General features: G+C 45.3%; 1 protein-coding gene across 5 annotated transcripts in view; it reads right to left on the minus strand.

The window, feature by feature from the left end:
- Positions 1–1,282: 1,282 nt before the first annotated feature.
- The window catches only part of nadk2 (NAD kinase 2, mitochondrial), a 70,220-nt gene continuing 53,311 nt past the window's right edge, over positions 1,283–18,191 (minus strand). For 3 of the 5 annotated variants that reach the window (XM_078560126.1, XM_078560115.1, XM_078560106.1), the window contains 3 exons: positions 14,819–14,872; positions 4,838–4,961; positions 1,283–2,148 (listed from right to left, as the gene is read on the minus strand). In XM_078560126.1, coding sequence (XP_078416252.1) covers positions 2,010–2,148; positions 4,838–4,961; positions 14,819–14,872 — 317 coding nt within the window. In that variant the 3' untranslated portion in view covers positions 1,283–2,009. The remainder of the gene's footprint in view (positions 2,149–4,837; positions 4,962–14,818; positions 14,873–18,191) is intronic. The other 2 variants (XM_078560138.1, XM_078560131.1) reach the window with 1 other exon arrangement.

Here is an 18,191-nt window from a genome sequence, read left to right on the forward strand (position 1 = left end):
TTCCAGATTTATTGTCGCTGGACTATGTAATTGAGAGGCCCAGACTAACGCTCAGGGGATACAGGTTCAAATCCCACTACGGCAACTGGTGGAATTTAAATTCAGTTAATGAATCTGGAGTTAAAAGCTCATCTCAGTAATAGTGACCATGAAACTGTTCATTGTTGTAAAAACCCATCTGCTTTACTAATGTCCTTTAGGGAGGGAAAAACATTTGTTTTCAGCCTTGTTGTTCCAGAACCACCACCAGGCAGGGAAAAGCCTTCAGGAAGAGCTGCTTAATTGTAATAATGTTGAGTTAACACAGTGTGGTGGAGGTATGCACTCTTGAGAGTGCCCTCTTCACTCGTCTCTATTTGTTCTACTAGTTCATCTATCATATTCTGAATGCGAGAAGTATCTGGAACAGAGCCTTTTGTCTTCAGTCCCCGCTACAAACTTCTTTCCTTTCTACCAACTCCATCCATCTCCCTAGTGGGGCTGTACCAGACTGTGACACTGTACAGGATGACAGCCTGGTAAAATGGGCAGATACAGAGATTTAATGCAGTAATGTATGAAGTGATACTTTTCGAGGAGAGGTAATATAGGGTATAATTCTAAAGGGGGTGCAGGAACAGAGAGAACTGTGGGTGTCAGGTCCAGGGCAGGTGAAGAAAGCACACGGAATCTATGGCTTTATTAAGAGAGGAATAGAGCACAAAAGCAAGCAAGTTAAGTCAAACCTTTATAAAAATACTGCTCAGGGCTGAGCGGGAGGAGTGTGTCTGATTGTGGGCAGCAGTCTTTGAGGGGGTAGAGAGGGTTTACAGGAATGGGACCAGGGATTACAGTTTATGTGCAGAAGTTGGAGCAGCTGGTGGTGTTCTCATTAGAACACAGGTTAGGAAGAAATCTGAAGAGCAAATCAAGAGAAACGGTTTCCAACAGCTGGATAGGGTCAGTAACAAAAGGACAGATTTACAGTGATTGGCGGAAGAACAAGAGGTGACATGAGGAAACAATTTTTAAAACCTTTTTAAAGGTTGTTGTGACCTGGAATGTGCTGTCTGAACAGGTGGTGGAAACAGATTCAACAGGAACTTTCAAATGGGACTTGGTAAATAATTGAAGGAAAAAAATTTGCAGAGCTATGGGGAAAAGAGGAGAGAGTGGAATTAATTAATTACTAAAGAGCTGGCACTGGTACAATGGGCCAAATCACCACCCCCGTGCTGTATCATTCTGTGATTACAGCAGCTGAACATGTGCTTATCCTATACTCAACTGCAGAAGCACTGGAGGTTGTTTAAAAGTTTATTATTGGTTTTGACTTGGCTTCACATTTGATTGAATTGGCACAGCACTCACACACTCACACACGACATCCCATCACTCACCTCGGCGTGACACTCTTAGCTTCTCCCTCAATGTCGACTGGATCTCCTCACAGGAGAGGCCAGGGTTAAGGCCCAAGCCAATCAAACCCTCTGTCCACTCACCAATACACAAAGTGTAGATTTGAGCCCCATTAAACTGGGAGCTGACACAGCCAGCAAGCCTCAGTGCCACCCTCCGAGTGGAAGGGTCAGGATCCAGTTGGATCACATAGCACCTTGTTGCCCACACAGGGGCGTGTAGAGCAGGGTTACCCCATGAGAGGTGGGGGCGTTGGTGAGAGGGAGAGGCAGGCTGCAGGGATGGAACTCACCAGGGCAATGTCAGCCTGTGATAGGATGCATACCCTCAGACAGCTGGGAGGGCAGGGATCTGACTAAAGGACAACCTGGGCTCTAATCCACTGCAACTGTGACAAAAACTTCCAGGTAAAACCCTCTGGTAGGTCAACCCCTCCCTCCCATCACCACCCAACCCCAGATAAACCCAGCCCAAATCCATAAGGATCAAATTGAGTGCAGCTCAAAACCTCAGACATTTCTGCCACTCACACAGGAAAGGCAGTGAACGCAACTGCACACAGCCCACTGACATTCACTCAGTAGTATGGCACAATCCATAGGGAGGAAACCTCAATCCTCCAGGACAACTGTGCATAAGGCATCTTCCTCATCCACAGTCAGCGTGGCGATCGCACCATCATTGAACTCAAAGGAGGTCCCGCCATCCACCACCATACAGGCATCCCAGCACCTCGACCGGACACACATCCTACAGAGGAGTGAGAGACAGAGAGAAGAGTGAGAGGGAGATTAGGAACCCACACTGGAGCTCAGCTCAATTACAAAGCTGTATGACCCATCAGAACTTCCCATCCCAATGCTACCCACCAGACAGCCTGAGCTCCCCTCAGAGCTCTTGCCCATCAGAGTCTCCCCGTGCTCTCTGCGAAACCCTCTTGATGCTGACTTCCTGTTTTGAAGTCCAATATGTTCCACCTAGTTCCACTGTCTCTGAACACTGGCGGGAGGCCATTCTAAAGCACCTGACTGTTCCAGAGTGAAAATGGGTGAATGATGAGAACAGGTTGCATAGACCAGGTATGCACTCTCCAGTATAGGAGATAAAGGTGTGATCTAATTCTGTTGTTTAATGAGCTGATTGTATGAATAGAAAGAAACTGTTTCTCCTCAGAAAGGAATCCAGGATTAGGAGGCAAAACCTTAAAATTAGAGACAGACTGATCAGGGGCGATGTCAAGAAGTATTACATAAAGTGTTGTGGAAATTTGGAACTTTCCTCAAATGTCTGTGGATAATTGGGGGGCGGGTGGCAATCAGACTTCCAGGTTAGTCACGGCCATCAAAAGCTATTGAGCAAAGGCAGATAAATGGAGTTGGGATCCAGAACAGTCAGGATCTAAGTGAATGATAAAACAGGGTTGAGGAGCTGAAGAACCTCCTCCTATGTTCCTCAAGCTTGCTTTACCTTTCAATGAGATCATGACTGCTCTGCAAATCAGCTCAATTTACTCATCTTCGTTCCATATCCCTCGATAGGGACACTAACTATCAGGCTGAATCTATAACTTACTGAAAGTCATGTCAGTACACACTTCCTGTTCTCTCTCTCTCTTTATATTAATCCTTTCCCATTATCAGCTCTCCTGTGCACATTTAGAATGGGATTTTCCTATGTAAACTCATCACACTGTAACTGCAGAGGTTGACTACCGGATGGTGCTGTTTGCGCTTTCTTCAAATCACAAAATTCTGTCAAAATTCACAATCACCTGGCGGGGAGATTCCTACTGTGCTTGGGGAGGGTTTAAACTAAATCGGCAGGGTGGTGGGAATCAGCGAATAGAAGTAGAAAAGAGAAACAAGGTGCTTAAAGTGAGAGTGTTGGATAGGGATAGAGAAGGATTTGGTTCCATATTAGACAGGAGAGGACTAAGGACAATGAGGAACACAAAGACAGCATTAGAATGTATGTATGGAAACACACAAAGTGTGGTAAATAAAGTTGGTGACCTACAGGGGAAAATAGTCATGTGGGAATATGATGTAGCGACAATCACTGAAACATGGCTTCAAAATGGTGAGAACAGGGCACAGGGATATAAAGTATTCAGGAAAGATAGAGAAGGAAAAAAGGGAGGTGGAACAGCATTGCTGATTCGAGACATTGCAGTGTGAGAAAGAGGGGGTGTCCTAGAGGAGGCAAAGACAGAATCCATTTGGTTAGAGTTGAAAAGTAAAACAGGTCTGACCATGTCATTGTGGGTGTTCTATAGGCCTCCAAATAGTGAAAGGGAGGTAGGGGAACAAATCTGCAGGGAAATCACAGATGTGCAATAGTGATACGGGACATGTGAAATTATCCAAATATTGATAGGGTTAATGTTAGAGTAAGGGTAAGGAAGGGGAGGAACTCCTGAAAAGTGTTCAGGACTTCCTCGATTGGTGTGTTCTCAGCTCAACTAGAAAGGAGGCATTGCTGGATCTGGTGCTTGGAAATGAGGTGGGTCTCATGGGGGCTGAAGCGTTGGTGAGGGAACACTTGGCTGAGAGTGATCATTGTAACATAAGGTTTAGCTCAGTAATGAAGAGCAAGGAACAATCTAATACAGAACTTCTGGAATACGGCTAATTGCAGCAAGAGGAGAACGCATCTAGCCAGGGTGAAATGCAACTGGAGATAGGGACAGAGTGGGGGAATAGGACTAACTGGATTGTTCTGCAGAGAACCAGCATGGACTCAATGGACTGAATGGCCTCCTCAAGTACCATAATGACTCACTGACTCTAAACGTATCCAGTGATATGTTTTGTGTCGTTAATGCTTCATTTAAAATAACTGATCAGATAGTTGGCTGGTTAGGGGCTATGCGCTGGCTCGGAGATTGGGTAAGTAACCATCAGATAAGATTAGGGGTGGTTGAGAAGATTGGGGGTAGTTGAGGTGAATAGTATTGATGTATTTAAGGGAAAGCGAGATAGACACAATAGAGAAAGAAATAGAAGGGTACGGTGATCGGGTAAGGTGAAGACAGGGCGGGAGGAGGCTTGTGTGTATCATAAACACCAGCACGGAGCAGATGGGCCAAATGGACTGTTTCTGTGCTGTAAATACATTGTTATTTTACCAAAAACAGTAATATTTAAAAATGAAAACCACCTCAACATGAAACAAGTCAACAGGCACGGAAAATGTTTAACCTGGGCAAACCAGCCAGTGGGCAGATTCTGTCATTATACGGTGTGTTTACATAGGAAAATTCCATTGTGGACACAGGAATTTTCACTTGGAAAAGCCAGCACAAAAAAATGTGACAGAAACATAACAACAAATACACATTGTGCAGAAAGGAAGCGATGTGAGCAGACAGATTATTTTTTGTAAGACATTGACTGGTCAATAGGAGAGTAGTGGGCAGATCTCAATGAAGGACACACACTTGCTGGTGAAGCCTCGGTGCTGAGAGCTGGTGAAGACTCGGTTTACAATGGGCTCTCGGATACTGAAGAAGATCTTGGGCTCCTCAGGGCAGAATATAAGCGACTGGTTGTAGTGATCAGTGACTGCAGAGAGGAAAGGATGGGTTAACCTTACAATGTCATCCATGTCAGATCAAAGCACATTGCAGTTAAACACACAGTCAGGATTTAGGAGCCGGGCAATCGAGATATGGAATATAGACGCTGGACAAAGCAGTGAGAGACTGTGTTCCTAGATGTTTCTACAATACAAAGAGACTGAGGGCTGGAGGGATGTGGGACTGAGGGGGAGCCTCGACCCCCGAGGACATAATGGTGTGAGTAGGGTACAAGTGAGAAGGGTCCGCCTTGCATCTGATATTGTGTCAACTAGGGTAATAAACTGTGCTAATGCCAAAGATAAAAGGTTCTGGATTCAGGTTCAACTTCAGGGAAATGAGCACAAAACCTATACAGTCGTGAGGGAGCACCGCACTGTTAGTCAGGAGGGTCATAGGAACATATGAAATAGGAGAAGTAGGCCATTCGGCCCCTTGAGCCTGCTCCACCATTCAATAAGATCATGGCTGATCTTTTTGTTTCAAGTTCCACATTCCCATCTACTCCGATAACCTTAAATTCTTGTCAGGCAATCAATCTACCTCTGTCTTAAAAATATTTAGTGACCCCACATCCACCATCTTCTGAGGCAGAGTGTTCCAAAGTCGCACATCCCTCTGAAAAAATTTCTCCTCATTTCTGTCCTAAAGGGGCGACCCCTAATTTTAAAACAGTGCTCCCTAGTTCTGGACTCACCCACAAGAGGAAACATCCTTTCCACGTCCACCTTGTCAAGGCCGTTCAGGATCTTGTATAACTTCAATCAAATCACCCCTCACTCTTCTAAACTCCAGTGGAAACAAGCCCAGTCTCTCCAACCTTTCCTCATAAGACAACCCACTCATTCCAGGTGTCAATCTAGTAAACCTCCTCTGAACCACCTCCAATGCATTTACATCCTTCCTTAAATAAGGAGACCAAAACTGCACACAGTATTTGAAGTGCGGTCTCACCAATGCCTTGTAAAACTGAAGCAAAACACCCTTACTTTTATGTTCAATCCCTCTCGTAATAAAGGATAGCATTCCATTAGCCTTGATTACTTGTTGTACCTACATACTAACTTTTAGTGACTCAAGCATGAGAACACCTAGATCCTTCTGCACCTCGGAATTCTGCAGTCATTCTCCGTTTAAGTAATACTCTGCTTTTTTTATTCTTCCTGCCAAAGTGAACAACTTTACAATTTCTCACATTAAACTCCATTTGCCAGATTTTTGCCCACTCACTCAACCTATTTGTATCTGCAACCTTCTCTTCACAACGTATTTTCCTACCTATCTTTGTGTCATCTGCAAAGTTAGTTACCATGTCTTCACTCCCTCATCTGAATCATTGATGTAAATTGTAAAAGGTCGAGGCCCCAGCACAGATCCCTGTGGGACTCCGCTTGTCACATCCTGCCAATCTGAAAAAGACCCATTTATGCATACTCTCTGTTCTCTCCCAGCCAGCCAATCTTCTATCCAGGCTAATATGTTACCCCCTACACCACGACTTTTATTTTCTGCAATAATCTTTGATGTGGCATCTTATCAAATGTGTCATGAAAGTATAATAATTTTCATCATATTCTTCTGGTTTATGAAGTAGGTTTATGGGGGTAAGTATAGTTGGGTCTGTCTATGTGTGATTTATTTACATTTGGAGTCAAGTAGACTGCAGGTTTAAATCATTGAAAGAAGCTAGGTGGTTAACACGCTAATGAGTAAACATGGATCTGGGTTTAGCATGTAAGGTGTGAAGGGAATCTGCATTTTTAAATAAGTGAAGGGAGATTTGGATTTCAAAGGGATCCGAGTGTGTTTACAACTAGCCAGATAGGCAAGACTAAGGAATGTGTTCATTTTTCCCAAAGGTTACTGACAATATATAGTGACAACATGAAAGTTTTTATATTGTGAGGAAGATACAGTTTCAAAGACACATGGGACAATAGAATTTACACACTAAAAAGGGAGAAACATATATAAAGGAGAATTAAAGGCTGTGCCTCAGAAGGCCATGTGCGATCTAACAGGAGCGTGTGAAATAGCCTTAATGAAGTCTCCAGCATTTTTGCATAAGTCTGCTATATAATGGAGCTGAAGCTGGAGAAAAGCCATTTGGAATTCCTCTGTCCAGGGTATGGTGTTAACTTGCTGAGTTTGTCTTAAATCTAAAATCTATTTTTGGAGCATTGCCTTAAAGGGGGTGTAACTGGGGTGGGGTCAGGTTAATTAGGAATTTTAGAAGTTATTGTAGTAGTAATTGCAGTCTTGTGAATGTGATTGACATCTTTTCTTTTGCTAATAAATATTTTAATTTAATTTTTTTAAATCTCTGAAGGTCTCAGTGGACTTATTACTTCTGAAATCAGTGCACATATCTTCTCGTAATAAATACAAATTGCAAAGCCATGTGATAGCGTGACTAAGTTTCCCTTGTGGGTTTGGTCCACCTGGCACACATCATCTGCCACGTCATAACAAATGCCTTCTGGAAATCCCAAGTACAGCACATCTACAGATTCCCCTTTATCTACTGCACATGTTACTCCTTCAGCGAACTCTAATTAATTGGTTAAACATAATTTCCCTTTCACAAAACCATGCTAACTATTGAGTTTTTCTAAGTGCCCAGCTATAACCTCCTTAACACCTTCCCCATGACAGATGTCAGGCTAACTGGCCTATAGTTTCCTGTTTTCTGCCTCTCTCCTCTCTTGAATAGAGGGGTTATATTTGCTACTTCCAGTCTGATGGAACCTTTTCAAAATCTAAAGAATTTTCAAAAATGAACACCAGCGCATCTACTACCTCATTAGCGCCTCTTTTAAGACCCTAGGGTGTAGTCCATCAGGACCCGGAGACTCGCCAACCCACAGCTCCATCAATTTCCTCAGTACTGCTTCCCTAGTGACTGCAATTTCACCAATTTCCCCTCTCCCTTCCACCTCCTGATTTACAGCTATTACTGGAATGTTTTGTGTATCCTCTATAGTGAAGATAGAAGCAAAGTATTTGTTCATTTCATCCACCATTTCTATATTATCTACTATTAACTCCCACTGTCACTCTCTAGAGGACCAACACTCACTTTACTTACTCTTCTTTTTAAGTATCTGTAGAAACTCTTGATATCCGTTTTTACATTTCTAGCTAGCTTCCTCTAATACTCTAACCTTTCAGTCATTCTCTGTCTTTCTTTATATTCTGACCAATCACCAGTCCTGCCACTCAGCTTTGCGCAGTTATATGCTTTTCCCCCCCAAGTTTGATGCTTTCCCTAACTCCTTTAGTTAACCACAGATGGTGGGTGCTCCCTTTAGAATTTTTCTTTATCGTAGGAATATCACAATCTTCTGAGTAGGAATATGCTTATTCTGAGTATTCTGAAATATCCCCTTTTTAAGTGTCTGCCACTGCTTCATTCAGCCCATCCTGTCTGCACTGGCTCTCCGAATGAGCATTATGTCTTAGTGCCAATCTCCTGCCTTTTCCCCATAACCCTGCATATTATTTGAAGAAAAACAATCATCCAGTGCCCTCTTGAATGCCTCGATTGAACCTGCTTCCACCACACTTCCAGGCCGTGCATTCCAGACCCGAACCACTCGTTGTGTGGAAAAGTTTTTTCTCACATCACATTTGCTTCTTTTGCAAATCACTTAAAATCTGTGCCCTCTCGTTCTTGATCCTTTTACAAGCGGCAACAGTTTCTCCCTATCCAGCCCCCTCATGATTTTGAACATCCCTATCAAATCTCCTCTTAGCCGTCTCCTCTCCAAGGAGAACAGTCCCAACCTCTCCAATCTATCCTCATAGCTGAAGTTTCTCATCCCAAGAACCATTCTTGTAAACCTCTTCTGCACTCTCTCCAATGTGTTCACATCTTTCTTAAAGTGTGGCTCCCAGAACTGTACACAATATTCCAGTTGAGGTCTAACTAGTGACTTATATAAATTCAGCATAACCTCCCTGCTCTTGTACTCTATGCCCCTATTAATAAAGCCCAGGATACTATTTGCTTTATTAACTGCTCTCTCCACCTGTCCTACCACTTTCAATGATTTATGCACATATACACTCAGGTCCCTTTGCTCCTGGACAGTCTTTAGAGTTGTACCCCTTATTTTATATTGTCTGTCCATGTTCTTCCAACCAAAATGCATCACCCCACAATTCTCCACATGGAACTTCATTTGCCACTTATCTGCCCACTCCACCAACTTGTCTATGTCCTTTTGAAGTTCCACACCATCCTCCTCGCAGTTCACAACACTCCCAAGCTTCATATCATCCGCAAACTTTGAAATTGTTCCCTGCACACCAAGATCTAGATCATTTATATATATCAGGCTGCGTCCCTAGCCAAGCTGTTCCAATACAGCTACAACAGTGGCATCTACCCGGCTGTGTGGAAAATTGCCCAGGTTTGTCCTGTACACAAAAAGCAGGACAAATCCAACCCGGCCAATTACCGCCCCATCAGTCTACTCTTGATCATCACTAAAGTAATGGAATGGGTCATCAACAGTGCTATCAAGCGGCACTTGCTTAGCAATAACCTGCTCACTGACGCCCAGTTTGGATTCTGCCAGGGCCACTCAGCTCCTGACCTCATTACAGCCTTGGTTCAAACATGGACAAAAGAGCTGAACTCCCGAGGTGAGGTGAGAGTGACTGCCCTTGACATCAAGGCAGTATTTGACCGAGTGTGGCATCAAGGAGCCCTAGCAAAACTGGAGTCAATGGGAATCAGGGGGAAAACTCTCCACTGGTTGGAGTCATACCTAATACAAACGAAGATGGTTGAGGTTGTTGGAGGTCAGTCATCTCAGCTCCAGGACATCACTGCAGGAGTTCCTCAGGGTAGTGTCCTCGGTCCAACCATCTTCAGCTGCTTCAGCAATGACCTTCCTTCCATCATAAGGTCAGAAATGGGGATGTTCGCTGATGATTGCACAATGCTCAGCACCATTCGCAACTCCTCAGATGTTGAAGCAGTCCATGTCCAAATGCAGCAAGACCTGGACAATATCCAGGTTTAGGCTGACAAGTGGCAAGTAACATTCACGCCACACAAGTGTCAGGCAATGACCATCTCCAACAGGAGAGAATCTAACCATCGCCCCTTGATGTTCAATGGCATTACCATCACTGAATCCCCCACTATCAACAGCCTGGGGGTTACCATTGACTAGAAACTGAACTGGACTAGCCATATAAATACCGTGGTTACAAGAGCAGGTCAGAGGCTAGGAATCGTACGACGAGTAACTCACCTCCTGACTCCCCAAGGCCTGTCCACCATCTACAAGGCACAAGTCAGGAGTGTGATGGAATACTCCCCGCTTGCCTGGATGAGTGCAGCTCCCACAACACTCAAGAAGCTTGACACCATCCAGGACAAAGCAGCTGCTTGATTGGCACCACATCCACAAACATTCACTCCCTCCACCACCGACACACAGTAACAGCAGTGTGTACCATCTACAAGATGCACTGCAGGAATTCGTCAAGGCTCCTAAGACAGCACCTTCCAAACAAACGACCTCTACCATCTAGAAGGACAAGGGCAGCAGATAGATGGGAACACCACCACCTGGAAGTTCCCCTCCAGGTCACTCACCATCCTGACTTGGAAATATATCACCGTTCCTTCACTGTCGCTGAGTCAAAACCCTGGCACTCCCTCCCTAACAGCACTGTGGGTGTACCTACACCAGTTCAAGAAGGCAGCTCACCACCACCTTCTCAAGGGCAACTAGGGATGGGCAATAAATGCTGGGCCCAGCCAGCGAAGCCCACATCCCATGAATGAATAAAAAAACAAGCAAGGGTCCCAATACCGACCCCTGGGGAACTCCACTACAAACCTTCCTCCAGCCTGAAAAACATCCATTGACCATTACTCTCTGCTTCCTATTTTTCAGCTAATTTTGTATCCACGTTGCTACAATAACTTTTCTCACAAGTCTGTTGTGTGGCACTGTGTCCAATGCCTTTTGAAAGTCCATGTACACATCAACGGCATTACCCTCATCGGCCTTCTCTGTGACCTCTTCAAAATACTCCAGCAAGTTAGTTAACCATGATTTCCCCTTTAGAAATCCATGCTGGCTCTTCATAATCAACCCATATTTCCATGTGACTATTAATTCTATCCTGAATAATTTTCTCTAGAAGCCTCCCCACCAACGGAGTTAAAGTGACTGGTCTGTAATTGCTGGGCTTATCCTTACAACCTTTTTTGAACAAGGGTGTAATGTTTGCAATTCTCCAGTCCTCTGGCACCTCCCGAGTTGAGGGAAGGCTGAAAGATTATGGCCAGCGCTCCTGCAATTTCTACTCTCACTTCCTTCAATATTCTTGGATGCATCTCATCCGGTCCCAGTGCCTTGTCAACGTTAAGTACCGACAGCTTATCCAATACCTCCTCCTTATCCACTTATAGTGACTGAGTTTCCCCCTCTGTCACTACGGTCACGGTAACATCTGATTCCTTGGTAAAGGGAGATGGAAAGTATTCATTGAAGACCTCAGCCAGGCCCCCTACTCCTCCTTTTACCACCCCTTTACTATGTATATGCCTATAGAAGACTTTGGGATTCCCCTTTATGTTGACTGCCAGTCTTTTCTCATAATCCCTCTTTGCTTCTTTTACCTGTTTTCTCACCTCTCCTCTCAACTTCTGGATTCCTCTTGGTTCTCAATTGTATTTTCCACCTGACACCTGTCATAAGCGTGCTTTTTCTTCTTTATCTTAAGTTCTATTTCCTTTTTCATCCAGAGAGCTCTGGATTTCTTTGCCTTACCTCTATTGAACTTTCCCCTAGTGTAGTATCCCAGTTCACTTCAGCGAGTTACTTAAGCTTAAGATACTAGTCTTAGACCCACTCTTCTCCCTTTCAAACTGAATGTAAAATTCATTTGTGGTCGCTGCTATCTAGGGGTGCCTTCACTCTGAGGTCATTAATTCATTCAGTCACATTACACAATACCAAGTCTAATATAACCTGCTGTCTGGTTGGTTCCAGAACATGCTGCTCTAAGAAACTCTCTCGAAAGCATTCTATGAACTCCTCATCCAGGCTACTACTGCCAATCTGATTTTTCCAGTTTATATGTAGATTAAAGTCACGCATAATTATTGTTGTCCCTTTATCACAAGCACACAATATTTATTCTTGTATACCTTGTCCTACATTGTGGTCACTGTTAGGGGGCCTGTAGACCACTCCCACCAGTGACTTCTTTACCCTACTATTCCTCATCTCCACCCAAGCCGATTCTATATCTTGATCTCCTGAACCAAGGTTATCTCTAACTACTGCACCAATGCCATCCTTCATCAACAGTGCTTCCCCTCCACCTTTACCTAGCTTCCTATTCTTCTCAAATATCATATACCCCTCAATATTCAGGACCCAATCCATCTCATCCTGTAGCCACATCTCCATAATTGCAATCAGATCATATTTATTTACTTCAATATGTGCTATCAATTCATTTACTTTGTTATAACTGCTACATGCATTCAGATACAGAGTCTTTAGTTTTGCCGTTTTGTTATCTTTGTAACATCTAGTCTTGATTCTTGGTGCATTCTGAGGTTTTTTTCTCTCTGTCTCTTCCTGCTGTTCTCCAACCCTCATTTCCCATGTTACTATTTTCCTCTCTTACCTTGTCTCTACTCTTTGATATACCACAACTTTCCACATTTGATCCCTTGCTCCCACACTATTTAGTTTAATACCCTCTCCTTCCCTAGTTATGTGGCTTTGCTAGCACACTGGTCCCAGCACAGTTCGGGTGTGACCGTCCCAACAGCTCAACACCCACCTTCCCCAGGACTGGTGCCAGTGGCCCCATGAACCACAACCCACTTCTCCCACACTACTCTTTGAATGATGTATTCATTGCTCTAATTTTATGCACCCTATGCCAAATTGCACATGGTTCAGGTAATAAAAGCAGGTTCTGTTTTTTAATTTAGTGCTGAGCCGCTCATACTCTCTATGAAAACCTCTTTCCTAATTCTACCTATGTCACTGGTGCCTACACGGGTCAGTCGTGAGGAAGCGTCATGCAGTCAGTCAGCAGGGCCAGTACTGAGGGAGTGGCGCACTGTGGGAGGTCCGGTACTGAGGGAGCGGCGCACTGTGGGAGGTCCGGTACTGAGGGAGCGGCGCACTGTGGGAGGTCCGGTACTGAGGGAGTGGCGCACTGTGGGAGGTCCGGTACTGAGGGAGCTGCGCACTGTGGGAGGTCCGGTACCGAGGGAGCGGCGCACTGTGGGGGGTCCGGTACTGAGGGAGCGGTGCACTGTGGGGGGTCCGGTACTGAGGGAGCGGCGCACTGTGGGAGGTCTGGTACTGAGGGAGCGGCGCACTGTGGGAGGTCCGGTACTGAGGGAGCGGCGCACTGTGGGAGGTCTGGTACTGAGGGAGCGGCGCACTGTTGGAGGGCCATGACCTTCCTTCCATAACTAAGGTCAGAAGTGGGGATGTTCGCTGATGATTGCACAATGTTCAGCACCATTCATGACTCCTCAGATACTGAAGCAGTCCATGTCCAAATGCAGCAAGACCTGGACAATATCCAGGTTTAGGCTGACAAGTAGCAAGTAACATTCGCGCCACACAAGTGTCAGGCAATGACCATCTCCAACAAGAGAGAATCTAACCATCGCCCCTTGATGTTCAATGGCATTACCATCACTGAATCCCCCACTATCAACATTCTGGGGTTTACCATTGACCAGAAACTGAACTGGACCAGCCATATAAATACTGTGGCTACAAGAGCAGGTCAGAGGCTGGGAATCCTGTGGAGAGTAACTTACCTCCTGACTCCCCAAGGCCTGTCCACCATCTACAAGGCACAAGTCAGGAGTGTGATGGAATACTCCCCACTTGCCTGGATGAGTGCAGGTCCCACAACACTCAAGAAGCTCGACACCATCCAGGACAAAGTAGCCGCTTGATTGGCACCACATCCACAAACATTCACTCCCTCCACCACCGATACACAGTAGCAGCAGTGTGTACCATCTACAAGATGCACTGCAGGAATTCACCAAGGCTCCTTAGACAGCACCTTCCAAACCCCCGACCACTACCATCTAGAAGGACAAGGGCAGCAGACAGATGGGAACACCACCACCTGGAAGTTCCCCCCCAAGTCACTCACCATCCTGACTTGGAAATATATCACCGTTCTTTCACTGTTGCTGGGTCAAAATCCTGGAACTTCCTCCCTAACAGCACTGTGGGTGTACCTACACCACATGGACTGCAGCGGTTCAAGAAGGCAGCTCACCACCACCTTCTCAAGGGCAACTAGGGATGGGCAATAAATGCTGGTGTAGCCAGTGAAGCCCACATCCTGTGAATGAATTTTTAAAAAGTGCTGAGTGGTGCACCGTCGGAGGGCCAGTACTGAGGAAGCACCGGCCCGGTGGAGGGGAATATTGCGTAAGCGTTGCACAGTGGGAGGTGTTGCTTTTCAGAAAAGGCATTGAATCAACACCCTGCCTGTTCTCTCAGGTGGTGGTATAAGATTTTGTGACACTATTTTGAGGATGACAGTTAACCCACTTCCGGCAACATTTATCCCTCAACCAACATCACTCAAAACAGAAACTATTCACTGCCTCATTGCTGTTTTTAGGGGTTTGCAGTGTGCTCTGTCTTCTACATTACAACAGGAAGTACACCTTCATTGGCTGTAAAAACTTTGCACCTCCCGAGGGTGGGAAAGACACTATATAAATGCAAACTTTCTTTTTCCTGCTGTTGAGAGTAGATAGTTTGTTAGTGGGATACCTGCCATGGCTGCAATTCACCTCTCACTCACCTTGTTCCACAAGCTCTCGATTGATGGTCAGATCCACATTACTCTTCTGTTTAGCTAAAACACAGAAACATATGGTTAGTCCATGAAGGGAGGATCCCAGGTACAGCCCCCGCAGAACAAAACCCTTCCACTCAGAAACCCAAGCTCGAGTGTAGCCAGATCCAAACCCAGACCTCAGAACCACACCATCCTCCTCCAGCTCCTCTCCAATGTCGTCCAGCTGGGTGGCTCTGCTCTCTCCTGGTTCCATTATCTATCTAATCATAGCCAGAGAATCACTTGTAATGGCTTCTCTTCCTGCTCCCTTATTGTTACTTCTGGTGACCCCCCCCCACCAAGGATCTACCCTTGGTTCCCTCTTCCTCATCTACACGCTGCCCTTCAACGACATTATCTGAATGTAGAGCATTAGTTTTCACGTGTACACTGACGACATCCAGCTCTACATCACCACCACCTCTCTCAGTTCCTCGTCTTGCTAAATTGACAGACTGCTTATCTGACATCCAGTACTGGATGAGCAGAAATTTCTTCAAATTTCAGTCCAGGTCCAAACTCTGCTCCCTAGTTACTGACTCCATCCCTCTTCTGGGTAACAGTCTGAGATTAAACCAGTCAGTTCATAACCTTGGTGACCATTCAGCCCTGAGATGAGAATCTGACCTCACATCAGTGTCATCACTAAGGCTGCTTATTTCCACCTCTGGAACATTGTCCTGTTTAGGTCCTGGTTCAGCTCATCTGCCTCTGAAAGCCTCATGTACATAGAAACATAGGAGCAGCAACAGTCCTTCGACCTGTCGAGCCTGCTTTGCCATTCAGTATGATCATGGCTGATTCTCTGCTGTCACGCCATACTCCCGCTCTCTCCCCATAACTCCCGCTCTCTCCCCATAACTCCCGCTCTCTCCCCATAACTCCCGCTCTCTCCCCATAACTCCCGCTCTCTCCCCATAACTCCCGCTCTCTCCCCATAACTCCCGCTCTTTCCCCATAACTCCCGCTCTCTCCCCATAACTCCCGCTCTCTCCCCATAACTCCCGCTCTCTCCCCATAACTCCCGCTCTCTCCCCATAACTCCCGCTCTCTCCCCATAACTCCCGCTCTCTCCCCATACTCCCGCTCTCTCCCCATAACTCCCGCTCTCTCCCCATAACTCCCGCTCTCTCCCCATAACTCCCGCTCTCTCCCCATAACTCCCGCTCTCTCCCCATAACTCCCGCTCTCTCCCCATAACTCCCGCTCTCTCCCCATAACTCCCGCTCTCTCCCCATTACTCCCGCTCTCTCCCCATACTCCCGCTCTCTCCCCATACTCCCGCTCTCTCCCATTACCCCTTGATGCCTCGAGTCCAGAAATCTATTTCCTTCTTAAATATATTCAGTGACTTGGCCTCCACAGCTCTCTGTGGTAGAGAATTTCACTCTTTGAGTGAAGAGGTTTCTCCTCATCTCAGTCCTAAATGGCCTGCCCTGTATCCTCAGACTGTGACCCTTTGTTCTAGACCCCCAGCCAGAGGAAACATCACCCCTGCATCCAGGCCTAGTCAGTCCAATCTTTCCTCATACGACAATCCTGCCATCCCAAGAATCAGTCTGGTGAACCTTCGTTGCACTCCCTCTATGCCAAGTATATCCTTTCTTAGGTAAGGAGACCAAAACTGCACACAATACTCCGGGTATGGTCTCATCAAGGCCCTGTGCAGCTGCAGTAAGACATCCTTGCTCCTGTACTCAAGTCCTCTCACAATGAAGCCAATATACCATTTGCCTTCTTAACTGCTTGCTGCACCTGCATGCTTGCTTCCAGTGACTGGTGTACAAGGACACCCAGGTCCCTTTGTACATCAACATTTCACAATCTATCACCATTTAAATAATACTCTGCCATTCTGTTTTTCCTGCTGAAGTGGATAACTTCACACTTATCCACGTTATACAGAATCTGCCGTGTATTTGCCAACTCACTCAATCTTTCCAAATCACCTTGAAGCCTCTTAACATCCTCCTCACCGCTCACATTCCCACCAAGTTTTGTTTCATCAGCAAACTTGGAAATATTACATTTGGTTCCCTCATCCAAATCATTGATATATATTGTGAATAGCTGGGACCCAAGCACTGATCCTTGTGGTACCCCACTAGCCACCGCATGCGACTCCAAAAAAGACCCATTTATTCCTACTCTCTGTTTCCTGTCTGCTAACCAATTCTCAATCCATGCCAATATATCACCCACAATCCCATGTGCTTTAATTTTACACACTAACCTCTTATGTGGGACTTTATCAAAAGCTTTCTGAAAATCCAAATACACCACATCCACTGGTTCTCCCTTATCTATTCTACTAGTTACATTCTCGAAAAACTCCAGTAGGTTTGTCAAACATGATTTCCCTTTCATAAATCCATGTTGACTTTGTTTAATCCCATTGGTATTTTCTAAGTGTCCTGTTACCACATCCTTTATAATAGACTCTAGCATTTTCCCCACTACTGATGTTAGGCTAACTGGTCTGTAATTCGCTGTTTTCTCCCTCCTTTTTTAAATAGTGGGGTTACATTTGCCACCCTCCAATCTACCGGGACTGTTCCAGAATCTACAGAAATTTGGAAAATTACAACCAACGCATCCACCATTTCCATAGCCACCTCCTTTAGTTCCCTGGGATGTAGATTATCAGGCCTTGGGGATTTATCGGCTTTCAGTCCCATTAATTTCTCCAGCACTATTGTTTTAGTAATACTAATTTCCTTCAATTCCTCCTCCTCACTAGACTCTTGGTTCCCTAGTATTTCTGGGAAGTTATTTGTGTCTTCCTCCGTGAAGTCAGAACTAAAGCAGTTGTTTAATTACTCTACTATTTCCTTATTCTCAATTATAAAGTCTCCCGATTCAGACAGTAAGGGACCTGCATTTGTGTTCACTGGTCTTTTTCCTTTTAGATAGTTATAGCAGCTTCTACACTTTGCTGTTATGCTCCTCGCAAGTTTACTCTCATACTCTATTTTTTCCCTCTTAATCAATCTCTTGGTCCTCCTTTGTTGAATTCTAAACTACTCCCAATCCTGTGGCAATAGTGAGCTTGCACATGAACAGGGGAGAGACCTCATCCTGAGTGAGGCACAGCCAGAGTGAGTGTGGCTATTGGCAATTTGGTGCACAGTGGGAAATCGATGCAGAGGGGAAAAGGTGTTCCTTGCATTTTTTCCTTTGCTATCCAACTTCTTAAATCTTCAGAGAGTGGTCTTGCCCTGCTGCAGCAGTAGAGGCTACAAGGGAGAGGAATGACTGGTAAGTAGTGGGTAAGGTCGGGTAAGTATTTACTACTTTTATTGCTTATAGTTTAAGGTCTTTTTTGTGCTTTACAGTT

The sequence above is a fragment of the Cetorhinus maximus genome, chromosome 2 (assembly GCF_964194155.1).
Source record: "Cetorhinus maximus chromosome 2, sCetMax3.hap1.1, whole genome shotgun sequence".
Lineage (NCBI taxonomy): Eukaryota > Metazoa > Chordata > Chondrichthyes > Lamniformes > Cetorhinidae > Cetorhinus > Cetorhinus maximus.